Source organism: Vollenhovia emeryi, unplaced genomic scaffold (assembly GCF_000949405.1).
Source record: "Vollenhovia emeryi isolate VEMERY1.0 unplaced genomic scaffold, V.emery_V1.0 DF939128.1, whole genome shotgun sequence".
Taxonomy (NCBI): Eukaryota; Metazoa; Arthropoda; class Insecta; order Hymenoptera; family Formicidae; genus Vollenhovia; species Vollenhovia emeryi.
Genome location: NW_011967238.1, coordinates 2,158,654 through 2,185,603, shown reverse-complemented (window position 1 = coordinate 2,185,603; position 26,950 = coordinate 2,158,654). Strand labels below are relative to the sequence as shown.

At 45.0% G+C, this 26,950-nt stretch overlaps 4 protein-coding genes across 7 annotated transcripts in view; 2 read left to right on the top strand and 2 right to left on the bottom strand.

Moving 5' to 3' along the window:
* The first annotated feature begins 1,272 nt into the window (after positions 1 to 1,272).
* On the top strand, positions 1,273 to 9,967 carry LOC105568637 (retinal-specific ATP-binding cassette transporter-like). Its single transcript, XM_012024460.1, has 25 exons — positions 1,273 to 1,694; positions 2,109 to 2,727; positions 2,813 to 3,108; positions 3,321 to 3,479; positions 3,558 to 3,798; positions 3,868 to 4,035; positions 4,152 to 4,339; positions 4,426 to 4,587; positions 4,654 to 4,762; positions 4,840 to 4,994; positions 5,096 to 5,257; positions 5,332 to 5,403; positions 5,483 to 5,621; positions 5,704 to 5,941; positions 6,011 to 6,170; positions 6,293 to 6,506; positions 6,584 to 7,105; positions 7,187 to 7,312; positions 7,444 to 7,662; positions 7,755 to 8,027; positions 8,153 to 8,454; positions 8,533 to 8,680; positions 8,769 to 8,979; positions 9,080 to 9,293; positions 9,379 to 9,967. The coding sequence occupies exons 2-25, from the start codon at positions 2,412 to 2,414 to the stop codon at positions 9,592 to 9,594; spliced, it is 5,010 nt and encodes a 1,669-aa protein (XP_011879850.1). The 5' UTR covers positions 1,273 to 1,694; positions 2,109 to 2,411; the 3' UTR covers positions 9,595 to 9,967.
* Positions 9,968 to 10,061: 94 nt separating this feature from the next.
* On the bottom strand, positions 10,062 to 12,134 carry LOC105568636 (pupal cuticle protein 20-like). The gene is made up of 5 exons (XM_012024459.1): positions 11,899 to 12,134; positions 11,510 to 11,786; positions 10,940 to 11,089; positions 10,502 to 10,741; positions 10,062 to 10,415 (listed from the first exon to the last, which is right to left on the bottom strand). Exons 1-5 carry the CDS (start codon positions 11,905 to 11,907, stop codon positions 10,330 to 10,332), a joined length of 762 nt encoding a protein of 253 aa, XP_011879849.1. The 5' UTR covers positions 11,908 to 12,134; the 3' UTR covers positions 10,062 to 10,329.
* Positions 12,135 to 19,144: 7,010 nt separating this feature from the next.
* LOC105568630 lies at positions 19,145 to 22,313 on the top strand. Its single transcript, XM_012024448.1, has 3 exons — positions 19,145 to 19,353; positions 21,518 to 21,724; positions 21,804 to 22,313. The coding sequence occupies exons 1-3, from the start codon at positions 19,259 to 19,261 to the stop codon at positions 22,069 to 22,071; spliced, it is 570 nt and encodes a 189-aa protein (XP_011879838.1). The 5' UTR covers positions 19,145 to 19,258; the 3' UTR covers positions 22,072 to 22,313.
* Positions 22,281 to 26,950, bottom strand: part of LOC105568631 — a 51,256-nt gene continuing 46,586 nt past the window's right edge. For 2 of the 4 annotated variants that reach the window (XM_012024452.1, XM_012024453.1), the window contains exons 2-3: positions 22,633 to 23,057; positions 22,281 to 22,440 (exon numbers count right to left, since the gene is read on the bottom strand). In XM_012024452.1, the coding sequence (XP_011879842.1) occupies positions 22,294 to 22,440; positions 22,633 to 23,040 (555 nt within the window). In that variant the 5' untranslated portion in view covers positions 23,041 to 23,057 and the 3' untranslated portion in view covers positions 22,281 to 22,293. Of the gene's footprint in view, positions 22,441 to 22,632; positions 23,058 to 23,711; positions 24,272 to 26,950 lie in introns of those variants that run through there. The other 2 variants (XM_012024451.1, XM_012024449.1) reach the window with 2 other exon arrangements.

Here is a 26,950-nt window from a genome sequence, read left to right as displayed (position 1 = left end):
GTTTGATCAAAAGTAAGATTTTTGCAGAAATTGCGGTTCAAATCTTGCTTTTGATCAAACTTTTCTGACTCGGGGTCGGGTCGAGTCAGAAAATCGAAAACGCTAAAGGCCATTCTACAATTGCGTAAACGTAGTTGTAGGGTTGTAGGAGTAGAAGTAGTAGTAAGTGTTGTATGTACATCAAAGTAATATACAATAGAGTGAGATACGTCGTAATTGAAATGAATGATTAGTTAGCTTTTACGTCCTACATCGTTGTAGTCGTGAAAGATCAAGTTCAGCCATCTTTTACAACAGGCTTTACAATCGGAAATGCTAGTTTAAAACTGTGTTTTACAACACTGTTACAACCGCTAACAACCACGTTTACGCAATTGTAGAATAGCCTTTAAAGTCACGCCGTACGCAAGATCAGTCTCGTAACGACAGTGTAACGAGTCGGTTAGTGGCGTCGCGCTTCGCTTATGGCCCGTTCTACACCAAGGGATGAGTGAGTAAATAAATGGACAAAAATCGTTGTATTGAAACCGTTTACGGACTTGGGTGACATTTCTACATAAGAAGACGGTTAAAAATTATAGTGAAACCATACTTAGACCGGTATTCATAGTCCGTTCTTATATTTAAGATCATCTTAAGTATACTCTTAGGGCCAGTTTCACAAACATCGGACTAGGATTCAGTCGACTCCCTATCTTTTTTCATCTTATTATTTAAGAAGAGACAGCGGATCAATTAACCTTCGGTTAGCAGTTAACCGACGTTTGTGAAACTGGCTATTATTGTGATTTTAACCAATCACAGAGCCGTATTAGCATCTTAAGAATGATTTTGAAATAAGAATCGACTATGAACAGGGTGAATCTTATTTCCTGCCCCAGCCTTTTACCATGAGAGATGGATTGCCGACTGCAATTGTAGCCAACTCTGGAAAAAAAGGTAAAATCTCGTTATTTATATTTTAATAATGTAATATCTAATTATATCTCTCAAGATGCAATTAGATATTACATGATTGAGACACATTACGAGATTTTCCATTTTTTCCCGGGTTGGCTACAGTTTCGGTCGGTAATCCATCTCTCATGGTAAAAGGCTGCGGGCAGGAAAAATAAGATTCGTGGTATAAAGTCATCGTATCGATTCACAGCGCTCGGCGAACGGTGACCGATGCGTGTCGAGGCACACGTCATGCATGCATTCGTAGAATCTACGGCGTGACGTCAGCACGTACAGTTTCCCCTCTATGCGTCGCGTTATCGTGCCCGCATTTTTGACCCGCAGTCCCGCAGTTATGGCGCCGTGTGCTCCAAACGTTGTCTCACGTCCGTGAGACGCTGAAGAGCGTCATTGTTTTGTCATGCGTGTTACGACTTTCCGCAAAAATTGGACGCCTTATCATCTTTGATAGCGTGATAAGAGATGCCTCTACAAGGCAGATAACGATCTCGCTCCTGTTGACTGCTCGCGGAAAGTATCGCTAGTGAAATGTGACAGTCTCGTGAGGACATTCTTTGAAACTATTATCGCGTCGTTATTGATACAATTATCGTGAATTATCGCATGTGACGGCTTCTCTTACACATGCCCACTCGGAACGACAATACCGTCGAATTTAAGGAAACAAACGTTTGTCTAATTTACATTGCGCTATGTAAACGTCACTTTTGGCAGCGTGCGCTTGGCATATGCAAGTACGTTGAATATTAATAAAATATAGACGTACGTCTCCGTATTCGTCGCGTCTATATAAACGCAGAAATGTTGCAGAATATTACGTAAATTTGAAATTCTTGTTCAACTTGTAGAATCGAGTTTTCAAGGTAAAGGTTGGAATTCAAGCTTTTCTTTCTTCTTGTCATAAATGAATTCTTTGTGTGCACTCTAGGAATTTCTTAGTCTCTACGCAGTTCTGAGAATTCGATGTGACAAACTGTACATTTAATCCTGTCTTAAAAACCACCGAGTAATCTAGTTCTATTGTGTTATTGATAATTGGCCGAATTAAAGTCAAATTATAGTTGTAATTTAAATAAGAGTAACTTCTTGAATATTACACGATGTTCTATACACCTTGCCTTGACTCACGATAAATTATGTCTGTTTAGATAAAATTTGCTATGACAACAGAAGTGGGGCTACTTACATAAGGAAGAAACACTAAATGGCTTTTTACACGATATCGCAAAATACGCTAATTACAGAGACCTTCTCATAATCTTAATGACCAAGACTGTATAGACTACTAGGCGGTATGCTTCAAGTTCATGCCAGCATATACGTCAATAGTAATAACTTATTCAGGAGGCTTTGTAAACTCTCAATGGCAAAGCAGTCTATACAGTATTCATAGATATTTGAACACTGCGTGCTAATACATTGTTGAAAGCGTCCATCAAGTTGAAGTAAAAATGGCTGGTGGTTGGAAAATCTTTGGTTTGTTGATGCGAAAGAACTTGATAGTGCGCATGAGGCACTGGCGTCTGACGATATTTTTACAAGCTTTAATACCCGTTGGAATATTCGTGTTACTGCAAGCCGTGCGGGATTTCAGCGTTCAGTCCCCGGTTGTGGTGAACGAGACCACGTACTATCCTATAATGCTGCAAGATCACTTGGCGAAGAAACTTGACAACGGTATAAATAAAGTGTATTACGTACCGAAACACACATATACGGATAAGATCATGGAGTCGGTCAGATATTGTCTCATGATTCTGCCTGGCAGTAAGTACTGCTTGAAATGGCGATCGAGGAATGTAAAAAATACTTTTTACTAACTTAACCCATGCTAATTGTGTTTTTTTTATAGGTATGGAGGGTTTCACTAACGAGACTGAGATGGTAGACCATTATACGCTATCTCAGGCGAAAGATCCAATACTTTCTGTGGTGGCAGTTGTTTTTGAACAATACAACGAACCTGCAGTAAAATATAAAATAAGACATTCGTGGAAGATTCCAAATAATTTGTACCAAAGCGCGGTACAGGGTGAACATTTGAGCTCGTCGCCTACAATGTATTACGATATGATTCCCTTTATGCAAGTTCAGTCGTGTGTAGATAAAGCATTCATAAAGCAAGCAGCGCCAGATTCTGACGTAACGGTATTATCAATTTTTGATAAGATATTTTAATAATGAATAATTTATTTTGGAACATCTAGTTTTAAATTTTCGACAATGTTAATATTTACGTTACACTTAGATAACATGTCGCTACGATACAACGAGATTAACATTTATCACTCTCCAATATCAATAAGCGTTTGATATGTATCAAGTGTGTTCTTTTATCACTTTTTTGATGTATTTTTCAGATGTCAATACAAAGAATGCCTTATCCACCGTATGTTAAAATAGATGAAGCTGATGTGGTACTCCGTGAAGTAATTTCTTCATTCGGAGTCATAGCTTTTTTGATTCCGCTTTGCGTAGAAGCCAGCTACTTCTCAAAAGAGAAATTTATTGGTGTAAATGTTAGTACATCTCTTTTTACTTTCCATTTATGTATTTCTTAATCATTGAAAAAGATTTATCTGTTTTGTGGTTTTCAGGTCTTGATGGCAATGAACGGAGTCAAATTGGCCTACAATTTGTTTAGCTGGTTAATTACAGGGATACTATTCAGCAGTATTTACTTAATACCAACAGTGATATTATTTAAGAATACTTTTTCTGCAAATGTAGAGGCCTTTTTGGAATATGGGAACGGATTTATATTTTGGCTCCTGTTTACTACACATGTCTCACATCTTATAACATTCGGCATGCACGTTGCAGCATATTTTTCAAAACGTAAATATCCTTTTGTAAAATGAATAATTATTTAAATGCATAAATTATATTCTTAATACTTTTTTGTAGCACGATTTGTAACAATTGTCTTGGCCATTCTTTACGTGGCAGCACTTTCACTTTATGAAAACATGGCAAGACAAGAAGTTTTCTGTCTTATACCATATTTTGCCATAATATTTCCAAATATTATGTTTATTAGACTTTTCGAAGAAACAAATGCCCATGAAAGCAAATGTAAGTAGTAATGTTCATATTGTTTATGTCAACTAGTTATATTAATAGCTTATTAGAGAAACTTTAATGGATTATGCGTGCATGTATTGTCTCGCTAAACGGTTGTTTTCTTTTAGTAATTGGTATTCAGTGGAGTAATCTTTTTATTCCTGGAAGACCAGAATATGGTTACCCAGGAAGTCCAGGTTTTATATTTCTCTTTTCAATCTTGGGTGCTGTGATACATTTTACACTTGCAGTATACATAAATGCTGTACTTCCTGGCAAATATGGAGTCCGAAAGAGTCCATTATATTTTTTAAAAGTAAGCAATCACACGGATGAAAGGGATAGTATGAGAAAGAAGTGTGTGCACGTGAGATATAACATTTTTATACCATTGTATTTTAGTGTATTAAGAAAAATAAAATAGCTCTTGACGACGAAGCCGGCGAATTTGATTATGATAAGGCTAACGAAGACTTTGAGCCAGTATTAGGTGGTGCGCTTACACCCGGAATACAAATACGTGATCTTAAAAAGTCTTATGTAACATCCTGGTTACGAAAATCTGTAAGTTTGAAAGATGAATATGACATTTTTGTTATGTATCAATGCTGTTACGTTATTGTATTCCAGAAAGTTCACGCGTTAAAAGGAGTATCTGTGGACTTTTACAAAGGACAAATTACTGCTCTACTCGGACATAATGGAGCAGGCAAAACTACGCTTATGTCTATATTAACAGGTATTGCATTCTTGTCATGTGATTATTCTCACTGAAAATGTTATTCTGTGGGTATTGATTGTATTTATGTTCAATAGGAGTGACAAGTGAAACGGAAGGAAAAGTCTTTGTAAACGGCAAAAATATAAGAAAGTACATGAGTAGTATTAGAAATGATTTAGGTCTATGTCCTCAAGAAAACATGGTTTTCCCAGATTTGAATGTATTTGAACAAATAGAATTCTTTGGCCTGGTGAGATTAATAACAATACTTTTGTAGAATAAGAGCTACCGTGTCAATAATATATTAGTTGCCCGTATGCAGTTTTTATATTATGACAATTTCTATGGTAGTTGAAAGCTAAAAATAAAACCAGAAGCGAAGTCCAGAAGGATGTTGATGCTTTGCTTTCTAAGTTGAAGCTTACCGAAAAGAGAAATGTTCTACCTAGCAAGCTTTCTGGTGGACAACAAAGAAGACTGTGCCTCGGAATGGCGCTTATTGGCGATGCTAGCGTAAGTTCTGAAATAGAAATATAATCCATAATTCGTTATATGAATATTATATCGATCTTTCAAAACAAATTTAGATCTTAATTTTGGATGAGCCAACGTCGGGAATGGATCCTGAAACGAGAAGAGATACATGGGACATTATATTAGTAAGCAAATTCAATTTTTTTTAAGTTATATCTCACGGTATGTTGTGTATTTCACATAAACATTAATTTGCTTTTACAGAAACTTAGAGGAGAGAAAACGATATTAATCAGTACGCACAATATGGAAGAGGCTGATATACTTGGTGATAGAATTGCGATAATGCATGCAGGTCGTCTTAGAAGTTATGGCACTGCAATGTTTTTGAAGAAACAGTACGGTATGTTATTGCCTTTACTGTTATTTAAACAAGATACATAATTTAGAGTATTGTTTTATCAATTATGACTTTTCTGCGGTAGGCCATGGACATATAGAAGTTACATTGTCGACAAAGTCCTGGTGCATTCCTGAAAAAGTGATAAGTAAATTTGATTCAAGAACGCAGCAGCTTTGTGTTGATACTGAAAAGATTATTTTAAATGTGCCGTTTACTGATTCTTTACCACCATCGCTGGACAAAGTAGAAAGCGAAAAGAAACAATTAGGAGTTACTGGGATAAGCGTGTCATTGATTACTTTGGAACAAGTATTTTTGAAGTATGTTCGTTGAAATGTGTTTTGTATCATTGTTCTATTACTATTTTCTTACCATATTGTTTGTTGTAGGATCGTGAAGAAAGAAGATAATGGGACACACCTTAACGAATTATTTACAGCACCATTGCAGAAAGTTACAGGCAGCGAGCTATACATGCGATCAATATTGGCATTGTTCTGCAAAAAATTCACTTATACGAGAAAGAATCTAACTAACTTGCTGATAATTGTATGTATTTCTTCTTAATGGCATTAACATAAAGATTGCCATGTTTTGCACCATGTTCTATTGATATTTCTTTTTGTAATACTTTATATTTTTCTATTAAAACATGTCATTAACATTTCCAGCTAATTCTTCCTCTCTTGTCGGTGCTTCTAATGGCCTTAAGTTATAATCTACCAGCCGATTCCACAGATCTTATTCCATTAAAGCTTGATATGTACAGAGATGCCAAAGCTTTATACTCGTCGGACAACGAACTAATTGGTCAAAAATACAGAGACGTTGTTGAGTATTCCGGCAAAGCGGAGCGGGTAGCTCCGGGTACAAGTGTTACAAGCGGTAAATATTATGTGATTTTGTATCAAGCACGATAATCAATTTGTCTGAACGATTTCTTTATCTGTTATTTCTTTCAGCTCTTGTAAATGTTTCTTTGGAAAATATTGTTCAATATCGGAACAACTTTATTGTATCCGCCGAATTTAATGGCACTGAAATCAACACGACATGGGCTAACGGTTTTTATTCTGGCCTAGCAATTCACAGCGTGCCACTAACAGTGAATCTTTTGAGTAATTCCCTCATCAAGACTCTCGCTGGTGATCAGTATTCGATTGTTGCGTCCAGGCAACAATTACCGAATACGCTGTTTTCGAGCAAGATACAATTGCCGGAGGCAGACGCGCTTTCACGCGTCTTGCTGTTCTGTGCATTCTTCTTTCCCACTGTGGCGCTTTTTGTAATGCATCCTTTGCAAGAAACAATGACGAAAGTTAAGCAACTTCAACGTATGACCGGTGTCACGTCGGTATCATACTGGAGTACAATGTTCGCTTTTGATTTTCTGATATTTACTGTATGTGTATTGCTAGTTACTTTGGCATTCTACATCATGGATATTGTTCTTGATCTTCGTCTATATTATAGTACAGAAATATGTAAGTTCTTATTATATTTAATATTAACTAATATTATATTTTTGAATCTCCCTCTATATATTTACTTCTTTTTCCTTACAGGGTGCACAATATTGATTCTGGAGTTGTTTGGTATTAACGTTTTACTTTTTGTGTATCTATTTAGTTTTATGAATAAATCGAGGAGCACTATAATAACCATACTGGCTATCGCCCCTGTCGGCTTTGGTAAGCTTGTGATATTTCTTAAAGATATTAAAAACGAATATATTAAATAAAATTAATTCAATGCTCTCTTTAAGAAAAATGCAAGTAAATTATTGTGTGCACAGAGGAATAAACTTGAAAAATTATTTCAGTTTTAATACAGTATGTTCTACATCAAGTAATAAGTAGCTTCGAGTGGCTTAATCCGCTACATGTTCTACAAAAGAGACTCTTCCGTTTAATTCCTTACATAAATTTGTTCCACGGTCAATATGCATTTTTCACCATAGCAGTACAAAATGCAAGATGTCGTCGTCTACCAAATGCACTTCACGCTATAGTTTGTTTCGCGGCACACGATCCTTGTTGTGGTAAGATTATGTAACATCTTCATCAAATGTAATTTTCAAGTGTTATTTTTAACGACAGAATTTATAATTTACTTTATCATAATTCTCTTCAGGCTTGGATTGCGCAGATGGAATTTGCAAAAATCAAATGCCTTACTTCAAAGATTTCAAAGATGATTTGAATTTCGAAGAAAGTATAGTATATCTATCTATAACGCCAATTTTGTATTTCGCTCTACTAATTATATTGGAAGAAAAACTGTTTTCAAAGTTATTCGGAAAGATGGTTGGTACGAAACTAAAAGCGGAACAAACCACAATGGATGATCAAGTGAAGAAAGAAAAACATTCAGCAGCAATAGAAATTAATAAACTTAACAACCAAAGTAAGACAATTTTTAGTATCCTGAGAAATGATATGTATAAGTTAAACACATAAATAATTTAATTCGTGAAGTTTATATTTTATACAAAATATGTGTATATAATGCACAATTGACTTTATGTACAGATATTACCGAGAAAGAACAATTAAAGGCAGAAATGGCAGAGCCAATTAATATGGAATTATTACAAAGTCCAGTAAGCGAAGGTAACAGCCTCTTCTTAGTATATGAATTGAGCAAATACTACGGCAAGTTAATGGCTGTGAAAGAAATCAGTTTTCGTGTGAAGCCACGGGAATGTTTCGGATTGCTCGGTGTTAATGGCGCTGGGAAGAGTACCACTTTCAGGATGTTGACAGGAGAAGAAATGCCTAATAGCGGCATAATGTACCTAAAGCAAGCGGAAATCCATTCAGACAGGAGAAAGGTAATAACCTGGCGATTTTATTTTTCTATATTATTTACGCTTTTATTATTACGCTTCTATATTATTTTTCTTTTGTAGTATCTTTCTGAGATGGGATACTGTCCACAAACTGATGCTTTAATACCCTCCTTAAACACTTTTGACCACTTACGACTATTTGCTCGTCTTCGCGGTATACCAAAGTCCAACGTAGAGTTGGAAGTTAACAAATGGATTAATAGACTGAGTAAGTAAAGTGCGATAATAAATAAAGTACGTATATGTAAAAATAGTGCACGTGATAAATATGAATATATGAATGTATGTTGTTACAGATCTAACTGCCTGCATGAAGCAGCCAAGCGGAACTTACAGCGGTGGTAATAAGAGACGCTTAAACATCGCGATGGCCCTTATCGGTAATCCTACTCTTGTTCTCCTGGACGAGCCTACAACCGGTGTCGATCCTGCAGCTAGAAGATCGCTTTGGAATACTTTGCAGTCGTGTCAGGCAGCAGGACAAGCTATTATACTTACGTCTCATAGGTATCTTTTAGAATACAAGTATTTGAAATAAAATAAAGAGCAATGAAGATTTTAATACAATTCATTTTATCGAATGGAACATTAAAACGTTGTTCAACAGCATGGAAGAGTGTGAAGCCCTTTGTAATCGACTGGTCATTATGGTGAAAGGCGAATTGGTCTGCGTTGGTGCATGTCAAGAATTGAAGCAACGATTTGGAGCGGGTTATGATATTCACGTAAAATTAAATCCAAACCGAACGGCCGAGGATGTTAAAAATATTAAGAAGATTATCGAGTCGACTCTAACGTGCGATATTAGAGACGAAAATTTGGTAATGATTGTGCTTTGCTCAGAATATCTGCAATACGATTGTAATTGCTTTAATTTTTCTCTTTCTATTTTTATTAATCTTACAGGGTTTTCTTGGCTATCACGTAACTGATTGCAATACAACATGGGAAAAAATGTATGATACAATGAAGAGTCTAAAGCAAAACCATAGCTGCATTGAAGATTACGCTGTTCTATCTGCAACCTTGGAACAACTCTTTATTCAGTTTGCAAGAGGAGCAGAAATGATTGAGTCTGATGAGTCTCAAATTCGTGCTACTAGTCATGAAGAAATAGTTTAACTTGATTGCATCTTATTGGATGCAGAAATGTTTTGAATAGACGGAAATCGAATTAATATTAATTTTTACAGGTTGTAATATTGTAAAATGGTATGTATAATTAATATACTTTATTGTAATTAATTATATCTTGTTGGGTAAAATTACCAATATATTATTATAATATCAAACACATTGTATTTAATATCAGTTGTTTAGGCATTACTTTAAATTGTTGTAACAAAAATATTTTCTTACAATCAAGTGTATTTTTCTGTAAACAGAGAATATTTCGTTTCGTAGATGTGAAAAAAGGAATATTAGAATTTAGATTACAGTATTAATATTTTATATATACATGTAAAATAATTTACAATATATGTGTCTCACAGCGTTATACATTTAATTTTATTTAAAGATACAGCATCTCAAAATTTATATATAATCATATGTATTAAGCGCATAAAGAATAATGCGCGACACATATCGCAGTTGTTTTCATTTACACAGATATCATGTCATGTGTATATACTCTTGAAGAGCATGTACTTCTTAAAGTAATATAACATGTAAAAGGCACTTGAACATCAAAGTTGCTGGTACATAAAAGCGATTTCAAGAAAAATTAGAGAATCGACATTTCATAAATAAAAGTTACTTTGTATAAATAAGAAAATTGCATGAATGATATATCGTTATGTACACGAGATAAACGGAAAATGGTATGCACGTAGGTGATTGTCGCTGATCCGCTTTCTAGTATTGGTAGCCACCGCTTGAACTTGTCTGGTACGAGCTCGGTCCCTGATACGCGCTGCTTCCATGGCCGCCATAACCACCTCCTGAGATAATTCGACAACCAGCAGATGCATTAACAGGCACGATTACAAACGTTCGTTTATACTTGATTCGGAAGCATATAACACACCTCCGCTGGGATATCCGCCGCCTCCTCCATGCGAATATGCACCGTCCTGATTCTCTCCCCTAGCTTCGGCAGCGAGAGCCAATTCAACGCCTCGTTGAATTTCCGGAGGAATCGGAGGCGGAGTCGGCAAGTGAGCGCCTTGAGGGTGAAAGCCATACTCATCCGCCGTATACGTGATCGAGTATTGCATACCGTCGGGCCCGGTATAAGAAAAGGATCCGCTCACCGATTCGGATTCCCCTGCAACATCGACACGCACTCACGTTTTGACGCAATGTCCTCGCTGCCACCAAACGCGTTGCGATAACATCTCAAGACTCCATAATTTCAGAAGTAAACGTTAGCTGTCGCTCGTTGGAAAATTGAATCGGGTTCGAGACCGAAATACAGCCACTCAATTGAATAATTTAATCAAGAAATGGAAATGCTATCTCTTACCTTGCTTATGACCCATTTCTTGCACGGCAATACCGTTTCCGGTTTCATAACTGTAGTGATAGTTTCCGTCGCCGCCGTTATCGCTATTATAAGAAATGATGGGTATCTCCTGACCGTGATGGCCACCACCCGATCCACCATGTCCGCCGCCTAAAATAACGAGATGAAATGTTAAAATAAGTCGCACAACTGAGCTGCCAACATTTCTAAAAGAAGCTATGTCAACTTGGATTTCACTCGTCCATAGTAGCACAATATAATTTAGCAATATTGGTTTAATATTGTATCAATGTTAAACCAATATTCTTATTACATTGTTAGATATTGGCCAATGCACTTCCAATATAAATCTAATATTATATAATTATTACCGTGCAATATTTACATTTATTTCATGACCAATATTGGCTTTACGTTAGACAATATCGGCCAATGTTTAGCCAAAGCACTGTGCTACTAGGGGTGTAATAATCCGTACTGAAAATTTCAGTTGCGGAAAGAAACGCGGACTGAAGCGCACAGGACAAAGTAACCACTTTCCTCTCGCGTTCAGTAATTGTTCAAACTTACCACTTGTATAAGCACTGCCACCCCCAGGACCAAATCCGCCTGAGCCACCGTGGCCGCTAGGACCACCGTAAAGACCACTGGGGGCACCGGGAGCACCTGGACCACCGAAACCGACCGGGCCACTGTACTTAACGGGTCCACCTCCGCCGTGTCCCGAAGACGGAGGATGAATGAATCCTGCTCCACCCGCGCTTCCGGCACCACTCGGCGGGAGATAACCGCTGTCCAGTCTCGCGGCACAGCACGTACCGATGACGGCCAGCAGCGCAATGGCGAGCTGTTGAAACAATTGGAATTACATTAAGCTTGCAGCAATCCGAGAGATCCCGATTTGAGATTTCGGCGAGCGGAAGTACAGAGAGATCTACATCCTCGCGCGCGACTCGTACCGATCTCATCTCGCTGATCGGGCGTACGTGCTCGTCGATCAAGAATCCGAACGATGTCACTCAAATATATCGTATATCGCCAAACCGACGACGATAATTGGTCTGCGCGTATCCAGATCGGATCGGGCATACTTATATACCGATCCCGCGCGAGGATCGTCTTCCTCCCACCCGCGGATGAGCAACCGCGGATGGCATCGCGGCTGGAGATAAACCCCGGTGATGCGTTCCTCGAAGATTTGCCAACGAATTCTCTCTGACGAGAGGTGCCGGGAGGAGAGCGAGAGAGAAGCGGAGATCCCAGAGCCGCCGGATGAAGACGCGCACGGTGGGAGGGCCGCCGGAGGGGCGGCCGGCGGAGGAGGCATCCGTTGAGCTAGGATGATGAGGGCTGGTTGCGCAACCGCGGCCAGGCTGATACAGATCGGCAGGCATCTCCGAATGGATCTGAAGGTCGATGGGATCGGCACGAGAGCGCGAAGCGATAGAGGGTCGGGGCAGCGAGCTGCGAAAGCGAGGCGAACGATACGTTACGAGCAGATTATTGATTGAGTAATCTCGCCGCTTCGATAATTCGCTTCGATGTCTGGCACGAAGCGTCCGACCGCCGAAATCTCCCCCCCGAGTGTTTTTCACACCGAACGAGAGATTCCTTCGTTCGGCTCGTCCTCGGCGCGCGTCCCGGGTCCCGGGGACGAGGTGGGAAGCGGCGAGAAAGCGTGGAAAAACAGACGAGCCGATGACGCGCGGCCGGCATGCGGCTCGTCTCTCCCTTGTAATTATATCGGCTCTTTCGACGCGGGAATTATACCCGCGGGGTCGCGGCGTCGTCATTACATCGTCGCCGTCGCCGGCGACGCCGCGGCTCGACGCGCGAGCTCCGTAATCGAGCGGCGGGCAATCCGCTCGTTGCGCAATCCGTGCGTCGAGAGCGTCGGGGACACCGATTGACGCCGATACCCAACGTGCGTGCCGGTGCACGCGCGCGTGAGCTAGGTCAGGAACCGGGGATGGTCCTCCGCGCGTAAACGCGACTCTAAGCTCTCTGCCCACGTGTGACGTAGAGCTCATCCCTTTCCTCGCCGCGCCGGTTGCGGCAAGAGTTATTAATGAGAGCTATTGGCCGCGGTCCACTTGATGCTGCAAACGTTTCGAAGCGTTTTCTTTTCTTTCTTTCTTTATTAAAATACCTCGGGGCGCTTGCGGCATCAGGCGGATCGCAACCATATTATCTCGTCAGGACCGTCAGCGATCGCGTTTTTATTTAGACCGTGCATCGTATAATTCGGATAATTGATACACGGCCGAGAATCAGATCCGGTTAGCCGAAGATTCGACGATTACGCAAGAGCAACGTTGCAAAGGATCCTCGCGAGGCTTCGCGCGAGAATATTACGCATCCATAAATATAATTGCGCGATTTCCAACAATCCCAGCGTGGCTCGGCGCCGTAAACAGTTCCATAAAATGGAACCGCGCGCGTAAACCGAGGCGCATTTCAAATCGTCCAAGGTATTGCCGATCGGCAAACGTAACTCGCCGGTTAACGATCCACCTTGGGTCACCGTACTCACGCTTCGCCGTACTAGACGAAGCGACGATCGCATCCCAATCGCTAGCCGCGGAAAGGAGAGAGGAAGATCGCGTGCGTGCGCTCGTCTCGATTCCCAGAGAGATGGAGCGGGCCGAACTTAACGGATCCGCATTGAGAAATCGCGGCTAAAATCATACGCTTCGACGTTACGTGAGATTCTTGGCGGTGAACAAAGTGGAAATAGAGGAGGAAACGCGCGATGACTCGCGTTCCCGAGCTCCGGTTCTCGAGTCTAAGCGGATACATTCCGCGAGTCGGATGCCAGTCGAGACCGAGGGGTAAACCGCTGCCCAGGGATAAATTGTGTATGCCAATGCCTACTAATGCCCAGTGGGCATTATTTTATCTTATTTTATCTTTATAGCGTCCCAGCCTAATGCCCAAAAAATTCCTAGCAATGTCCAGTAATGCTGCAAATCCGTACACCACAATGCCCTCATCGGTTTACGTCTCGGTCGAGACGAAAACTCGCGAGCGATCGTGAACCGCAGGCTTGATAGATCGCGTCCTATTCTGCTTTTCAAGGGGGATCTCGTACGCGGTTCTCCGATATTCCTCGAGTAGATCCTGTCCCTTTGACACGTAATCCGTGCATTTGTCTATCTGGCTCGTGTTACGCAAGAGTCTCATCCTCGCGAGAAATCTCTCTTTCCGTCGAAATCTTCTGTCTTCCGACGTGAATCTCTACACTGAAAAAAAAACGGTTTGATTGTATCAACAAGACACGTATGATAGAATGTACTTTGGTTAAACCAAACGGAATTTCTAGTTACCGCGATAGGGCTCGATACTTCATAACCAGCAGCTTGATAGACTTCACTACACATCTAGTGATTCGTTCATTTTCTAACAGACCACTAGTTGAATCTACCAGATTTCTAATTAATGCAACCAGATTGTTTTCAGTGTAAGTGTATCGGGTTCCACGCGGCCACGGCGCCGGGAGATAATCGAAAGGATCGAACGGTCTCCTCTCTCGGTTCTTGGCGATTAATCCCAAGATTTCGGCACCCGCCAGATCTTATCGAGCGCGAAGAGGCTTCGTCCTTCGCCAGTCACGTCTAGCATTCGATTGACGGCGATCCTTGCAGATTCTTTCCTCTGGAAAGAAAAAACACGGCATACTCGTTTCATCTAAGACAGCACACAATGTCTGCTCTCCCAGAAATGATTCGTCGATTCGACATCGTTTCGACGTTGCTCGACGAATAATTTCTCGAGCATTCGAGCACAGGTTGCTACTGTGAAATGGCAAAGATTTAAAGAACAAGATTTTAAGAAAAGGTTCTGTAGAAAAAAATTCTATCGAAGTAGTCGGAGCGGATGCGTTCTTCGGTCAAAAACACAGACTCTCCTCCCGAGCAGCTAGTCAAAAAGTGTCGATTGGGTTTGAATGAAATTCGAAGTGGAAAGCGACACGTGTCGTGTTCAGTCAAAAATTGTTTTGAAAAATGTGTAGCCAATCAACTTGCATCTCTTACGGAAAAGCTGCAAGTTGATTGGCTACACATCTCTCGAAACTAGAACTTGGGCCAAGTCCTAGCATCGTGGACACAGGCTTTAAGAGGAAAGCAGCCAATATTTAAAACATGTTATAGGCGTAGATTCTTGAATTTATTCGCAAGAGAAACGTAGAAGTCGCAAGTTGATTGGTTATTGCAAGGTTTGTAGCCATTTCACTTGCGAATGAATTCAAGACTGGCTCGTCCAATTATCGCGCGAACCCGACCGCGGATTTCGACAGCGTATCGCGGAAGCATCCCGCGGTATCGGGGAGCGAGATACACATGTAAGAGATCGTGCAGAGAACCGGGAGCGCGTGCTCTACCTCCGCTCTCTTCCTCGCGACCTCGCGCGCACCGTTTCGAAAGAATGGGAGCCCGCGTCGCCGGAGGTCGACGAAGGGAGAGAAAAAAAAGAAACCGCGGTCTTTCCCCGGCGATTTTCTATTACGCGTCGCGGCGCTGACGCAACTCCGCGACGTGGCGAAAAAAGGAAGAAGGGACGAGGAGCGGGTTTTCTACGCTTTTACGCGCGCGGGGTTAGAAAAACGCTAACCGCCTCTCCGATGCATTCCTGGCCGGTGCGACGCGGCCGAGTTTAGGTTAGGTCGCGGCGAATTAGGGGCGCGAGCTCATTCCGCTCGCTAATTACGACGTTTGCCGCGCAAACAAGACGATGCGAGTTTAGAGGGGAATGCAATCGACTCTTGTTTTATTCGTCGTTCGCTCGACGCGATTGTCATACCGATATTTCGGCGTTGGCACGCGCGTTAATGTTTATTTATCAAGAGCGAAAGAAAGACGGTCTAGTAGTTAGAAGTCTGGATTTTTCACTCGAGTTTTCCGGACGTCGGCGCCGCTCGCTAATAATTTAGGGTCGACACTTATGAAACGCTTTAAACTTTATTACACAGCCATCAATTTGCGCTCGCTTCGATCGCATCGCGATTTAATGGAATACGCATAAGACACCGGTTACGTCAGCGCGACTCGGCGTCTCGCACGTCGCATAATTGGGATGCCCTCTTTCCCCCGTCTACTCCCCTCGCCGTTAATTTCCATTAGCTTTCGTTCGCAACGACGCCTTCCGCAGCGTTCGTTGCCGTTGCTTCATTTTCGCAACCCTTCCTCCCCCGCGGATCGCAGCGAAATATATAGACCGGCGTTATTTTATTGCCGGTTAATGTCTTCCCACGATCATCTGTCGCGATATGTACTCTCCACGGCGCATGATGGATGCTGCTTGCGCGATGATCGATGTGCGGGATATCTCGGATCTATCGGTAGTGATCGGTCGCTGGAATTCTCCATCTGAGAGCTTTCAAACAATTCAATTCGTGTAATGTGCTCGATCGTTTCGATTATTATTATTCGGAGCCGGAAATTCTTGAGAATCTCGAAAACTCGGGGCCATCTTGTCTAACGAATATCGTCTTGTCTATAGCTTTTTCGATTGTATCCATTCTGGTATCTGTGCTGAGAAGTTTGAAGGAATGATTTGTCACGTTCGACGGAATCGTAGTAGAACAGTTCAATTGTATGTATATGTTGGTATCGTTCCGGATTATTATTCGGAGCTGGAAAATGTTGAGGATCCGGAAGATTCGAGGCCACCTTATCCGAAGGATGTCATCTCGTCGGCTTCGGCCTCTTCGCCTGTATATCTGCTCAAGTATCTGTGCCGAGACATGGCACGCGCGAATCGTTTAAGGGAATTATTTGTCGCTTTCAACGGAATCGCAGAAGCGGTGCGCCATGCGCTTCTCGCAACGCGCGCTCACGCAATCGCGCGGTCGTCCGTCGGCATCGGAATTCGAAAATGTGTCACGGAATTTCGATCCGCGACCGCGAGATCGTTACGTCGCCCATCGATCGCGGCGGAGCGAGAGAAAGAAAGCATCAGTTATTGTTCGTTCCGCGACGTAATCCCCTTTGAGCAAGACAAAGAGAAGGATATCTGTCGCTCTCTGTCTCTCTCTTTCTCTCTCTCGGTTGCACCAACGATCGGTCGCTCCTCTCTCGCTGGCGACGCGAGTGAATGGGCGCTTCGGCTCTCGGTAGCCGGAGCCTTCCCGCGAGCGCCAAGTTAGCCGAAGCAAAAAGAAAATATAGTTCAGGCCGCCGGGTGAAGAGCCGGTGTTGCATAATACAACTAAGGCACGTCGCAACGTTGCGCTCCGCTTTATGGAGGTGGTGCGGCTTCTCCTCGCCATCCTCGTCATCTTTGACCTTTGCGAAGCGCGGGCGCATATACATAGAAACGCGCGTGCACCCCGAGGGGTGCGGCCGTCGCGTCGCGTCGCGTCGCGGTGGCGGGCGCGGGCCTCGTTTATGCGGCCGAACGTAAACGCGAGCACCAGCTCTCAAATCGTAGATCTCTGTTCTGCAACTCTCGACAGTTGTGTCATCGTTGCGCAGCTTTTTTTATCACGCAGGTTTACTATACCTGCATGACGACAATACAACGATAACAGCATCGTCGCTTCAGATTGCAGAACAGACCTGCTCATTTAGGGATTCTAATCTTTCGTTTTTTGTCTTCTTAATCAAGTTGTATTAAAACTTTTGCGACGACCAGGAAGGTTCGAATGTATAGTTTTCTTTTTTGAAAATCTCTTGACGGACCGAATAAAACTTCATGGCCGAACTCGACGTTGGAAACCGTTAATCCAGATTAAACGCGAGCGAGCGAACGAATTTGCGAGCCTGAAAAATGCGGATCGGGTTTCGTCTCTTATCGTTAGAAAATGCGGGTTACGGGTGATGTTGAACATGTCTTTCGGCCCAGAAAGACAAGCGCCGCTAATTAACAATTGCATTTTTAAGGCGCGCGACGCGCCCGCGACAGCTTGTCGGAGTCGCTCGAGCGATATCGTAGGACGGGGAATCGATCGGCCGAACGCGCCTTAAGCGCAATTATACCGTATTGACGTGCGATATGCCGTAATCGCGGCGAGGACTAATTAACTATTCGCGTGGCACTTTCGATATCTCCATCAATACAGAACTTTCGCCATAATTATTAGCAAACAGCGAGCTGTGAAGACTTCATTCATCGCAAACCGGTTCCGCGATCGCCGGCTGATCCGGAAAATTGGTATCGAGTGGAAAATACAAGCGAAACGCACGGCAACGCCAGCGAGAGGACCAGCGTGATATAATCTGATTGTTTTGCGTCATGATGCGCGCCCGCTTTCTCGCAGTCGTCGGAAACAAAGCGGTTACCGAGACAAACGTATCGAACGGCTGGAGAGAAAAAGATATGACATAAGCCGACGCTTAAACGTTCGAGGTAAAAAGCGGCGACGCATCTAGGCTAGCATTCGCTCATGTTCGTTGCTGAAAATCTGCGGCATACGTCACGACTCTCAAATCTGGGCGCAAACATCCAGATTTCAATTGTTAACACTCAAAACTTGAGTGTTTTACCGTAAGGGAGGATTTAGCTTTAAGTCATTTGATCTGAAACTCTACATCCTTTAATCTGCACAATTAGACGCTTTCATTTTTATCATTATTTACCACTAGCTACAGTTCCTTGTAGCCGCTCGCTTTTAGTATTTTCACTATATTGTAAAGTACAGAATTGGCCCCCAATACTAGCAGTAAACGTCCCTGTCTCGCGAATCAATGGCCGCATTCAGCGTACACAACAGTTGAAGCGATGCGTTCGCAACAATCCAACCTAATTTCTGATCAACACGTGTGTGTATATCAAATATGAACCCTATGAGTATTTTTTTACAATACGTGGCTGATGATGGTCTAAATATTAATATTGTTGATAATCTGATTTTCAACCGTTGCCCGAGAATGATCTTCGCGTTGGACAACGTCGAGCTGCAACACCTCGAAATGAGGAATATTTTGATTTAACAATTCCAACATATACGGACGATCAATTCAGGCAACATTTTCGAATGTCTCGAGTAACTATCTCAACAGTTTGCATCGATGTAGCGTTAAAATTGCTGCTAGAAAACATGGCGTCGTAAATATTGGAGCGTTTTCCCTCTGCTTGGCGTGAAGCTGGGCGGCGGGCGCGCGGAGCGACGCAAAGTTGCCGCGGCGACGCGTCGCAAGCGCCATCTCCGCGGCGAGCGCGGAACTCCAACGAACGGCGTTTCCCTGAGCGATTCAAATCCCGTCGAGAAGCACGCAGCGGAGGTTCGCGGGGACCGTTATTACGGTGCGTCCTTGTTGACGACTCGCCGTGTGGCGCGTGGACTCGTTTCCCGCGCGAACGAGAGGCGTCGGCCGGGAAATGGCGGAGGACGAGGGGGCGGACTGCCCGAACAACGCCCGGCTGTTCCGGATCGCCGTCTCCAACTGCCTGAAGAGCATAGCCGAGTCCGTGAGGTGAGCACGACGTTAGCCGCACGCGGGCGCGCGCGCTTTTCTGCGGTTTCGCGCGCAACTTGGCGCGCTCGACCTAACCTCTCTCGTCGTCCGTCGCCGCTCGCGCGTTTCGCCCGCTCGATTGGAGGCCGACAAGCCGAATCGAGGCGAAAACGCGTCATCGTCGCTTCTGGCGGTCTTTTGTCCTCCGAAAGAAAAGAACGCGAAGGCCCCACAATGGTTTCTCCCTCGCCTCTTCATTCATTGTTGTATCGTTTTTTCCCCCCTTTGCTTAAACCGGCCGAGGAAAAGACCCAGTCTTCCCAGTTTCGACGTCTGGCTGCGCAGAAATCACGACTCGGAGCCGCGGAGGCGACAACAGTACCGCTATCAGAAGTGTGTCAAGCGCGTCGCGTCACATACTCGGGAGTCCTCGGATCCGTAGTCTCGTTTACGGTCTTCGGGATTCGCAATTGTTCCCGACACTTGGATTTTTATGAAAATGCCAGCACGTTGGTAGAGAAGAGTAATGAAAATTTGTTCGTCCAAGAGTAAAATGATTTTTATATAATCAAACTAGTAGAATGTAAGTCATATCCTTTGAGGCTATCTTTAATAAATTCTCCGACGATAAGCGTAATCTTTCGGCGTTCACATCCCATACATATATATATGTGTACGAACAGAGTACTTATAATTGCAGTTTTTTTAGGAATCCCCTTGTGTAACGGAAATCGTGCCGGGAGACGTCGAGAGATCGTGCCCACGAGTTAATGTCCAAGATCCGAAATCGTGTCTTGGAAGAATAAATGCGAAAGATGATATCTCACGAGATAACTGTTCTCCGCGCGCAGCCCGGCAATCCGTCTTTCACGAGAGGCCGATTCGTGATTTATCGAGCGGGACGCTCAAGGTGGAGAACGGCGCGTGTATATAAATGTGGAAGGGATCGCCGGTGACCTAAACGCCGCCACTCGGTGTTACTCGATGTCATTGGCCTCCGCGGTCCGCATGTTAATTCCCGGTTCGCTCCGCGGTCGCTCACATGGCCCGGCGTTGTATCGAATCTGTGCGCCGCGCCGGAGGGAGCCCTCGCGGCGATCCGGCCGAATCGCCCGGAATCGCTTCCAGGAAGGCCTCTCCTTCGCCGCCGCCGCCGCCGCCGCCGCCGCCGCCGCCGCCTCCGTCGCGCGCCGGTTGACCTTCGAAGAATTCCACGAAGCGTTCGGAGAAACAAAGGCCCTCCTGCCGCGGCGACCGGCGCGGGGGCGACGGTCACTCGCGCGCTGCGTGTCGCGCGAGTGCGTGCGCGCGTCCTCGGTCGAGGCACAGTCGGCTCTCTCGTCGCTCGGGCGTACGGCACGTTCCCGGCGTGTGGTCGTCGTTCTCGGCAGTCCCGACGCCGAGGAGACCGTAGCAGGCGAATTCTCCCGCGCCAAATTCAGACTCGCGCCGTTAATTCGGTTCCGAGGAAGGTGCGAGCGAACGGACCGTCCTCCCCTGGACCGTCGGCGGCGGAAGCGCGCTCGGTTAGGTCTGGACTAATGCAAATATGTAGCATTGATTTCAAATTGCACCAGTCCCGGCCTGATTGGGCGCGCGAGGAACAACGTGGAGCCCGCCGACGACACGTGGATCTCGAGGTAAATCTGACGCGGTACAATTGCGCGAACGTTACTCGAGTGTCGAGGTAAACGCGTCTTGAGAAGAAAAAAAAAAGCGGAAGCGCTGAGTAAGGAGATCGGATTTCGCTATTGTATGCCTATCGTAACGCGGCGAGAAGTCGATTAGAACCGTGCGGATTCCCGTCCCCTGTGATCGAAGGCGCCGCTGCTCTTTGTCTGGCGGCAGGACAAAGGAAAAAACTCGACATCCCCGGCCGATACGTCGTCACGTACTGACTATGCATCATGTGTATACGCGCATCCGATCGTGCGTTGGGGAAGCCGGCGGAATAAGGAGGCACGCGCCTCTTGTAACCCACGCGCGTATCGTCCGGATCGATAAGGCGCCTTTCCGCGAAACGAGATACAGCGAATAACTGAGATCGCCACGCAGTGCGTTGTATCATATTTCCGGATGTCGTTGATCTTAGATAATGCCGTGTTTATTTCGCGCTGCCGATCGAGCACGCTAACGCGTGTCCGTTTCGCGCGTAATAAATTTGTCGCGCTTTTCGTTCCAGCGAGACCGAGTTTCTCAAGATACTCACGGTGCTCGAGTCGCAACCCAGTACGGCCCGGAAGCTGCACAAAGTCATGATAAAGGAACTGTACGACAGCATGAAGGATGACCTGGAGGCTTTACTAGAGGAGGGCGATCTGCGCCAGGTCTTCACCAAGATAGCCAAGCTGTCCGAGGAGAGCATGGCGTCGTCCAACGAACACGCGTGGTTGGTAGATCCTCCGTCGGACGATCGTCGTGCGATTGCGAGCGTAATCTCTTATTTGAGAGTCGTCGTCTGATTGCAGGCGTCCGCCGGGGGACGTGGCTACGCACCTTAGATCGCTGGACGTGCACGAGATCAAAGAGGCGACCGAGGAGTTGGAGAAGCGGGTGAACGAGATGGAAAGGGAGAACGAAACCCTGATGAGGTCGATCGCGGAAAGTAGATCGAGGATACTCGCCACGAACGACGGCGTGACGAGAATTCTGAATCGCGCGCCGATCATACTGCAACAATTGGAGGACACGTGCGAGCATCTGGCGACTTGTCTCAAGGAGATCGAGAACGATTAGGCTCCGAGACGGCATCTCGGACGCGCGCTTGTATATAATTGTGTTTCGGTGTATTCCTATTAAAATTAATAGATTCGCGAGGAGTACGTTTATTAATTGTATACATATTATTAGTTATATGCACGTATGTATATATTATGTGCGCCGAATTTTACGCGCAGGTGCATTTATATCCTGAACTTTTTGTACAAGTATGTTATATTTATACGAGAAACTTTATTATTACAGCGTATTATCGATAGCATCGTCGATGTCATTTGCTCCCCGACGTTCGAGAATGGCGTCTAACCGTTCCTTTATCTCTGGCGAGTTGAATACGCCGCTTTCAGAGATCTCCTTCAATTCTTGGAGCTGCTTCGCGTTCTTTCCCTACGAAACAACGAAAGATGTTGGTAATCTCGTATTGCTATCGCAATAAATTAGGCGAGTGTCGAACGGTGCTTTCTATCTAGCGACACAAACCGACACAAGTCTATCTTTTCAATAGTCTGTGAGCACAGGAACAAAATGATACTTGGGTCAATGAGTGTCGGTAAAGGGGAAGCACCGGAAGTTATTTACTTCTTGTTCCACGATCATAGCCCTCACGTTGGCGAGTTTCCTCCCGTTGTCGTTCAAGTTCCTTCTCAATCGCGCCAGCTCGTCCAGCAGCTCATTTTTTCGCGTCGTCAGTTCGCTTATTCGCGCTCGAATGGTCTCGTTCGGGTCCTCGTGGCCACCCGATCTCTCCACACACGCCTCGTAGTTCAGACTCAGGTTCTTAAAACGTTCGTAAAAGGTCTCCTGCTCCGACTGTACGTTATTCAGCACGAACTGCGCTTTTCGCTGCAATTGCCTAACGTCGCGAATTTTCACCTCCGTGTTCTCGCACTCGTAGCGGTGGCTCTGTAGCGTCGATATATGGCGATTGATCTCATTCTCGATGCGACGAAGTTCGTTGTCGAAATCGATGCCGTCGACGTCCATCATGTTGATCTCGTTGGACGCTGCGTAAACCATGTTTTGATTTTTTTTTCATGAAATAAGTCAACGCTCGTTGTATGTAAAAAGAAATCTATTGATCTCTTTCGCGAGGTCGCATCTCGATTTTATACAATTTCCAGTTTTTCTGTTTAAACGTTCATTCTGGTCCTAAATGAGCGTTTAATTTAAGAATAACCGAAGTTTGTGTAAAATCGAGGTACAACCTTGCGAGAGAGAGAGAGAGATCAGCCGAGATGTAAGAAAGTCGAACGCTGAGATGCGAGCAAGAAGATACATTTATTTAGCGAAATTCTTTGGCCCATATTCTGAATCCTCTCTTATCGATAAAAGTGTCTGTAAAATATCTTTTCAGTCAATAAGAATCCTTCAAAATCAATTTTAGCGGCACTTTTCTCGATAAAAGAGGATTCGAAATATGAACATTTGCTCATATTTTGACTTTCTTGGATTAGTTTTCATTCAGTTCGGCGGTTTTTCTTTTAATCAGAAGAGAGATAAGTCCCTTAAGCGCGACAGCATTAAAATAAATGTAACATTTTTTCACGAAGATGACTAAAAAAAAATAGCGAAATGGACGAAGCAACGAAGCTGGTTCACTGAAATTCCTAGCGCCGAGGCGTTTTATTTGCGAAAAAGCGAACCGGTAAGACGATTACCAGCCGCATGTCGATCAATAGACCCCTCGAAATTGAATTCGCCGTTGTCCATCTCGACGTTAATTGTTAAACGCTCGAAGGACTCTGTTATCCGACAATATGGCGTTCGTAGTGCCGGGAGGGTCGGTCTTGCGTGGCTCGCTTCGTTTCACCGTGCGCTAACGCCCTCTCGGAAGTATCGCGGCCGAGGTGGAAAGCGGCGAGTTGAGGGACGGTAACGAGACGGGAGATGCGAGTGCCGCGCGTTTATTCCTAAATCATGAAATAACGAATTGTTAATTGAACAATCAATAGTTATTTGCAAATTGTACATACGTATTCTGTAAACTGCGCGCAAATTATTAATTCCGACGTTCGATTTCGGGGCGCCGTTAGATAATCGTCCTGAAGTTCGATCGTGAATCTTTTTCTCCAGCGCAAACTCGTGGAGAGTGAAAGATTTCATTAACGAATTCAACGAATTCAAAGCACAGAAAGTTAAAATAATGTTGCTGAAACGTTGTAATGTTGAATATCGAAGTATACATATCTTTTCTACGGAATCTATGTTAGTTTGTACCTTAATTCTTTATATTGCTGCAACGTTAAATCAATCTTGAACAAATTATTATTTTTTGATACTCAATTTAAAAAATGTGTAATTATGAAATTATATATATAATATTTTTGCAACTGTCTGAAATTTTCTGAGCTAAGATTGGATTCTTTTAGTGGAATAATTCAATTCCAGCACTTTCAATAATTGTAAAAAATATTCTGTTAAACGCGACCAACGTTAACTCAATACAATTTAACAATGTTTTCTGAACGTTGAATTGTAACGTTTACAAGACATTACGATTCAGCGGACATTAGACGTTTTTGTAATATCTATTCAACGTTTGATCTGCATTTTATAACATTGATGCAATATTGTAATGAAACGTTTTTGATATGTTGAGTCAACATTTGTGTGCTGTATGGGAAATTCATTGATTCAATATTTGGTAAAAATTTGTCACTCTTCACGACGCTGGAGGAAACGAATCGCGATCGAGCTGAAGTTGGCCGCGAATTGGAGAATCGTCAGTTCGGAACGCGCCACGGCGGCTCGCGGGGTCCAGTTGGCGTCGGTCCGCGCGTCTCGCGATTATCCGGAGGTGAATCTCGCGCGCGAAGGCGAAGTCGCGAGCGCCGCGAGGTACTCGTGACTCGGATTCGTTCCGTGACCCGTCGAGGTATCGCCGATGATCTCGGGATCGTCGGCCCGGCGGGGACCCGGAAGAGGTTAATTGGGATCCGGCCTCCATGTTCGTTTCCCGAGGTGCGGCGAGAGCGGAGGCACGAGCGCGCGATTATCGCCAGGTACGTGCAGACGCATCGACGCTTTATTAATTAACCGAGTTAATCAGCCGGCGATTCGTCGTCGCCTCGGCCGAGTCTCCGGCATTCCCAATGTCGCAGCGAGTGAGATCTCGGGTATCTCGCTGCGACATTGCCATTTCATCGCGTCGAGCGGCGAGTCTCTTGCGCCGTTCGCGTAAGCATCGAGCTCGCCCCGCGTTCTAAATCTGTATAGCGCGAGTCCGAGCCGAGTCGAGAGCGAACGGGCATTTTGCCGGTTAACGGTTGCGGAGCTAGGATTTCAAAAACGGCCGAGCAAGATGGCGTCGGCCGCGCCGGAGCGTTTCCCGCGTAAAACAGCGCCGCCCCGCGATTGGCCGCGCTCCGCCAATGGCTCGACGTCGCGCGCTCGGCGCCGCGAGATGGCGCCAGGCGCGACGTCGGAGTCCCCCTCAGTGATCGCAACGCACCCGCGATTCGCCATTGCGACGTGATTGCCTGCCGAAGTTTCGTTTCGTGTACGTGCGTGAGGAATTCGTTCTCGGTGCGTCCCACGCGTCGGACTTCCCTGGGGCCACGGGCCTACGCCGAGCGCAGGTAAGCGGACCATCAGCCGTCGCGGTCGCGCGGACGTGCGCCGATTCACCGCCGCCGCTGCCGCCGCCGCCGCCGCCGGTCGAAGATGCGGACTCGCGCGCGCCGTGTAGGGCCGAAACGTCACGCGTCACGGAGGCGCGTCGCTGGAGATGCGGAGGGACTCGTGGCGACTTATTTTCCCCCCTCGCCCCGCGGGGGTTGAGCCTATGATTTCCGGCCGCCGTCGACGTGTCGGCTCGGCGCCCCTCTTCGTCGCGCGCACCGCGGCCGCTGCCGATCGCGAGTCGTCCGTGGACGATCCGCGCGACGTTTCGAGCCTCGCGTTCCCTCGGTTTCCTTGGCGCGCGATGCTGCGAGCGCGTCTGTGCGCCGCCGAGATGCGGTACGCGCCCGCCTTTGGAGGTTATATGTCGCGACAATGCGACGCGACGCGACGCGGCGCCGCGCCGCGCCGCGCCGCGCCGCGTGAGTGGTCGCACGCGACCGCGGAGGCTACGAGTCGATACCTCGAATTTGTCGCGTTTTTCTCGGGCCGACGATCTCGCCGTCGAGGATACGACGACTCTCCGGAGGCGTCGGAGCGAGCCGCGCGCTGCGCGTTGGGCAGCCGAATAAATAAATAAAATGCTCGGTCGATTATTCCGCGGCCGAATATAGCAAGAGCCTCGCGTCGCAACGTACACTCGCTTTCGAGGCTCGAACGCTCTTGCCCTTCCCACACCTGAGGATAACCTTGCTTGTGGGAAAAAAAATGTTACTCGATGGCCATTCCGAAGCTTTTTCGAGCTTTTCCGATTGCTTCCGTCTGTTCTGTAAAATTTTCCTCGGTGAAAATGTGTTCTGTAACGTAACTCAAGGTCCCATTTCCACATGAGAAAGCAGTTAAAATCATACGAGGATCATATTTTGGTACAGTCGTACCAAAATGTCCGCGTAAACTTGTCCACTCGGATGGGCCACAAGCAGAATCGTCTTTGGGGCCAGTTTCACAAACGTCGGTTAACGGCTAACCGAAGGGAATTGACTGAACTCTGGTTAACAGTTGACCGACGTTTGTGAAACTGATGCCCTGAAAATCAAACTTTGGTACGGTCGTGCTAAAATGCCCGTGTAAACTTGTCCACTCGGATGGGCCACAAGTAGTATCGTCCTTAGGGCCAGTTTCACAAACGTCGGTTAAAGCCTCGTCTACATAGAAGTCGTAGTCGTAAGAATAGTCGACTATGATTGGTCAATTCTTATGTGTCTGACGAAATTGACCAATCGCAGTCGATTATTCTTACGACTACGACTTTACGACTTCTATGTAGACGAGGCTT

Bases quoted from the DNA above. Each gene is read 5' to 3' on its own strand.
- LOC105568637 (XM_012024460.1), top strand. From the start codon at position 2,412: ATGGCTGGTGGTTGGAAAATCTTTGGTTTGTTGATGCGAAAGAACTTG. The intron at 3,109-3,320 runs GTATTATCAATT...TGTATTTTTCAG, and splicing joins CGCCAGATTCTGACGTAACG to ATGTCAATACAAAGAATGCC. The intron at 3,799-3,867 runs GTAAATATCCTT...ACTTTTTTGTAG, and splicing joins TGCAGCATATTTTTCAAAAC to CACGATTTGTAACAATTGTC.
- LOC105568630 (XM_012024448.1), top strand. From the start codon at position 19,259: ATGGCGGAGGACGAGGGGGCGGACTGCCCGAACAACGCCCGGCTGTTC. The intron at 19,354-21,517 runs GTGAGCACGACG...TTTTCGTTCCAG, and splicing joins AGCATAGCCGAGTCCGTGAG to CGAGACCGAGTTTCTCAAGA. The intron at 21,725-21,803 runs GTTGGTAGATCC...GTCTGATTGCAG, and splicing joins TCGTCCAACGAACACGCGTG to GCGTCCGCCGGGGGACGTGG.
- LOC105568636 (XM_012024459.1), bottom strand. The intron at 11,090-11,509 runs GTAAGTTTGAAC...TCGTTATTTTAG, and splicing joins TGGCAGTGCTTATACAAGTG to GCGGCGGACATGGTGGATCG. The intron at 10,416-10,501 runs GTGTGTTATATG...GAATTATCTCAG, and splicing joins CGGCGGATATCCCAGCGGAG to GAGGTGGTTATGGCGGCCAT.